This window comes from Myotis davidii, unplaced genomic scaffold, assembly GCF_000327345.1.
Source record: "Myotis davidii unplaced genomic scaffold, ASM32734v1 scaffold227, whole genome shotgun sequence".
Classification (NCBI taxonomy): Eukaryota; Metazoa; Chordata; class Mammalia; order Chiroptera; family Vespertilionidae; genus Myotis; species Myotis davidii.
The window spans coordinates 713,463-718,073 of NW_006298519.1; the positions used below are offsets into that span (position 1 = coordinate 713,463).

At 49.4% G+C, this 4,611-nt stretch overlaps 1 protein-coding gene across 4 annotated transcripts in view; it reads left to right on the forward strand.

The window, feature by feature from the left end:
* Positions 1–4,234, forward strand: part of TTC3 (tetratricopeptide repeat domain 3) — a 95,751-nt gene extending 91,517 nt beyond the window's left edge. For all 4 annotated transcript variants that reach the window (XM_006774129.2, XM_006774130.2, XM_015570715.1 and 1 more), the window contains 4 exons: positions 144–270; positions 441–575; positions 1,742–1,834; positions 2,830–4,234. In XM_006774129.2, the coding sequence (XP_006774192.1) occupies positions 144–270; positions 441–575; positions 1,742–1,834; positions 2,830–2,904 (430 nt within the window). In that variant the 3' untranslated portion in view covers positions 2,905–4,234. The remainder of the gene's footprint in view (positions 1–143; positions 271–440; positions 576–1,741; positions 1,835–2,829) is intronic.
* Positions 4,235–4,611: the final 377 nt, after the last annotated feature.

A 4,611-nucleotide genomic window follows, 5' to 3' on the forward strand; every position in this document is an offset into this window, starting at 1 on the left:
TGCCTGTTCCTTTTGTTTGTGTGTATTTGTTTCTCTTGGCCGCCGGGTTGATATTGGCACATAATACTTTTTTGCACATAATACTTCTCAGCAGTAGAAAGCTTTGACGTTCTGCTCTCATTTCTCCCCACCTTCTCCTTCAGCACCGAGCTTGCTGGTTTTATTAGAAAAGTACGAAACAAAAGCAAGACCTCGCTGTCAGGACTGAGCATTGATGAAATTGTTCAGAAGGTGACGGCACACATTCTGGAGGAACAGCAAAGCCAAAAGGTCAGTGTCCGTCCAGATACAGCAAAAGGCCCCTGTGTCCTCCTGGGTATAGATGTGAGACTTGTAGGAACAAAACAGGCTCCAACCAGAGGTGGTGAGCAGGTTCCTGACGACAAGGGGCGCAAGCTTATGGGTACGAACTTCCTTCCCCACCCGCATTATCTCTGCAGCCACGTCCAGGACAGGACAGGCCGCTGGCTGAGCCCAGCCCCACTGCCTCAGGGATGGGGGCCGCCCAGGGCCCGCCCTCCGTGACTGCTGGACCATCGCCCAAAGCCCGGGGCCAGAGGACAGAAGACGCCCCTGTGAGTGTTGCATGTGCGACGCTGTTTTCTTATTTTTTAGGAGAGCATTGTTAAGCCATGGGAGCAATGGTTTAGCCCCATTTCCCTTATTTCTAGACCTAATTCCTTGTCCTGTAGACCGTCCGTGAATAGCAGGTGCTGTCTCTCTGCTTTTTTGATGGCACGAATGTGCCGAGTGAGCTGTCTGTTTTCGTTTTTATTTACACAATTAATCCACATTCATAGAAACTTCAGAAAATAGCAGAGAAAAATTAAATCTCTCTTAACCAGAAGGAGCCACTGTTACCACTTAACATCTTCGCAGACTCTTTTCTAGGCATCTCTGTACACATATTCTCTGTTGTTGTTGTTGTTTTAAATGAGTTGGTGGTCATATGAGGCTCACTGTTCTATGCCTGCTTCTACTCAGAGGCCTGTTGTGACCAGCTTTTATGTCAGGGATCATGAACTTCATTAAGATTTACTCGGCCACACAGTAGTCCCTAGTGTAGAGGTGTCGTAATTTACGTTACTGTCGCCAGCTGTTAGAAAATTAGATGCAGGATTAATTTGTAATATTCATCTGGTTCCAAACTTACCAGGAAATCCATTAACCATATAAAACATTTTTTTCCTCTGAGAAAATTAGAATTTTAAAAGTATACTTTTCTTTTATACATTTATGTTTTTTCCTAAGAAGTGCTATTTAAAAATAAGTTGTTTTACCCACACCTAAATTTATATGTTCATGTTTATCAATGTCACCCCAATAAATTTAATTTTTAAAAAATGAGAATAAATAAATATTTTTAAATATATTTTTATTGATATCATAGAGAAGGGAGAGGGAGAGAGAGATGGAAACATCAATGATGAGCGAGAATCATTGATCGACTGCCTCCTGTAGACCCCACACCGGGGATTTAGCCCACAACCCGGGTATGTGCCCCAACCAGTAATTGAACTGTGACCTCCTGGTTCACAGGTCAACGCTTAACCACTGAGCCACGCTGGTGGGGCAGTAAGTAATTTTTTTAAATAAAAACAAGTTGTTTTATTAGTCTGCTTAGCTATCAATGGGAATAATTTGCCAATTTAATGGCAGAAGTATTTGAAGACACTTGTCAGAAGTTTATGTAGTGAAAGGAAGTTAGTGATTTATTACTTGGCCACATTTGTTTCCACAGACGCTGGGTGCACATTCCTGTGAAATATGCCATGAGGTGTTCAAATCCAAAAATGTGCGTGCGCTGAGCTGTGGGCACAAGTTTCACAAGGGGGTAAGCGTTCCCTGGCCACCCTCAGAGCGTGCATCCTGACTATGAAGTATTTTGGAAACAAACGGGTTTTTTCCCGGGGTATCCATGCGTCCCATGTTTCCAGGGCACTTCCCGTATCCTGTGTAGCATCACTGTCCGCTTCCAGGCTGGTGCTGTGGGAGGGGACAGGCCCTGGGCCCCGGCTGTGCCCTGAGCTGCCTGTCCGCCCCTCACTCCGAGCCGGGCACAGGGGCTCCATCGGCCAGGCAGGCGCGGACATTGAGCGCAGGGCCAGCTACCCGACAGGCGGTTTCTTGCACACGGAACCAGACTCACGCTTGTCAGTTCAGTGCAGAGCGTGAGGCAGGGGCAACATTTCAGAGGAGAAACACTCAACCTGACTGGGCCCAGTGCCCAGTCCTGGCCGATTCTGACTTGTACCCTCCTGGGATTTGTGGGTAACTGTTTTGGTGTTTGGGGTGCCGTGAGCATTTGTCCTGCACCCCTGATGCTGGGTTTTAGAAGAGTTCAGGGCTCTGCCACGTGGGCTTATGAACCTGAGGAGGGGGTAAATGCAGGGTTCTCACTGGGGGAGTTGGGAGACTTCCATCTGGCGCCCGTCCTGCTCCATGGTGGGGGGGTGGCAGGTCGTCACACCTGGATCTCAGACCTGTCACACACCCAGCTGCTGGGTGTGCAGGGCCAGGCAGACGGGGGGCTGAGGCGGGGGTGAGTGGTTGGATGAGGGAGTCCAAGGGACATGAAAATGCCAGCTCTAGAGGTCAGGGCCGCTGAAGCGCCAAGACTGGAGCTGGGGTGGGGGAGGCCCAGAGTTCACGGGGCAGGTTCTGTGGTGGCGTTTCCTCGGGCTTGGGCCGCGCTCCCAACCTGAGCAGCTGCAGTGGCCCTGAGCTCTGGGCTCCAGGCCCCTCCCTGGTGGTGAAGTTCGTGCTGCCTGCTGAGGGCAGCACAGAGCACTCTGCCCCTGCGCTGTTGACTTCCTTTTCTCCCTCCAGTGCTTCAAGCAGTGTCTGAAAGGCCAGCGCACCTGCCCCGCCTGCCTCGGCCGTGACCTCCCGTCAGGAGAGTAGCTGCACCTTCCGGAAGAGGCCGCCGCTGCCCCAGGTAGTCAGGCCCACCCAGGGGGATTTAGCGGTCGGTGAACTGGAAGAATAACAGTATACAGCTTTGATATAAAAGGCAGACATTTGAAGATTCTTTGCACTGTGTCACAGTGCCAATAAGTGGAAATCTTTAATGTAGTTGATAGTAATTCCCTGCTCTGATTAACCACTTGGGTAACAGCCCTCTGGGGCTGATGGAATTGGCGTGACCACATTCTCACGCGCTGGGCTGCCGCTGGGACCACGGCTCTGTATGACACCCCAGAGCCGCCCTCGAGTGCGTGGCCTGTCCAATTCTTACAGGAGTCAGTGTTCCTGAAAACACGCCAACATGCCTCCTCAAAGATTCTGCATCTAAAGATGGGCTTAAGCAAACCACGCTTTAATCATATGTAGTTGATGTTAAAATTTTGGCTGAATTAGACCCAAAGATTAGACTCTCCTCATGTGAAACATCGTGTGATTTTGATGCTAATTATTTCCTTTCCCACAAGCAGATTTCTAAAGTGTGTGTTTGTCGTCGTGTAAAGATAGCATCTGAGTTTTGAAAATTGATTATAAACCACTTTCTTGTATTAGCCTCTTACCCCTGAAATTGAGGCTCCGTGCCCCTCATCCCACCCGCAGGTGGCGCTGGCTTTGTGGCTCCTCACCTTCTCCTGTGGCATCTTCCTGCTTAGACACAGGTGCCAGGTGTCTAAGCAGCAGGCACTGTGGGGAGCAGGTAGCACCATCCCCTTCCTGGTCCCACCACCAAAAACAGACCCTTGTGTAACTGGCAACCTCAAGGTGTCCCTGCTACCTCGCTCCGTGTTTGTGTGAGGTAATGCATGCATCCTGTACTAACTACAGTAGGAGCAGTTAAAATTAGTTCTCCTTAGTGACATGTAGACAGTGGTAAACGTAGAAACACGAATCTGGACACATTCCATTTCTCTCAGACAGGAAGGAGCAGTGTATTTTTCTGTGTGTTTTTTGTGCCCCTGGAAGCTCACAATCCCAAGTTCATGAGCCGGTCTGTCGCCCTCCTCTGCCTTGCTCCGTGAGTTTGTGTCTCAGTGACGGTCTGTAGGTGCTTATTCCCTGTTTTGGAGCAGATTCTCCTGCCACCTTGTCTGCATGTTCCTAATGCCCGAGACCTGTAGGCAGGAAGGGACATAGGGACCAGTTTGTACCAGCAGGTACCGAGGAAAGAAAGCAGCAGGGAAATGAGAGACGGGCCTTGTACATAACTTCCGACTCGTGAACATGCCTTACACATCTGTGAGTGTCAAATAAAAGAGCATTTTAAAATGCAGTCCACTGGTGTGTGTGTAGTTCTTTCTCACCAATGCTGGAGAAGCATTCTACTTGAAAACTCAAGACACCTGTGTTATACTGACATTTTGAATATGTTTTTATTTATTTTAGAGAGAGAGGAAGGGAGAGGGATAGAAACATCAATGTGCCGACTGCTGCACTCCCCACCTTGGGGATTGAGCCCACAGCCGCGCATGTGCCCTGGTCAGGAATCAAACTGGGGACCTCTTGGTTCCTGGGTCAACACTCCACTACAGACCCACTGGCCAGGCTCTTATGCTCACATTTTTAAAAGTGACTTCGTCAGGAGAGAGCCATGTTTGTCTGAGGGGCCTCACCAAGGTCTTAGGGCATTTTAGAGTCTGGATCCAAACG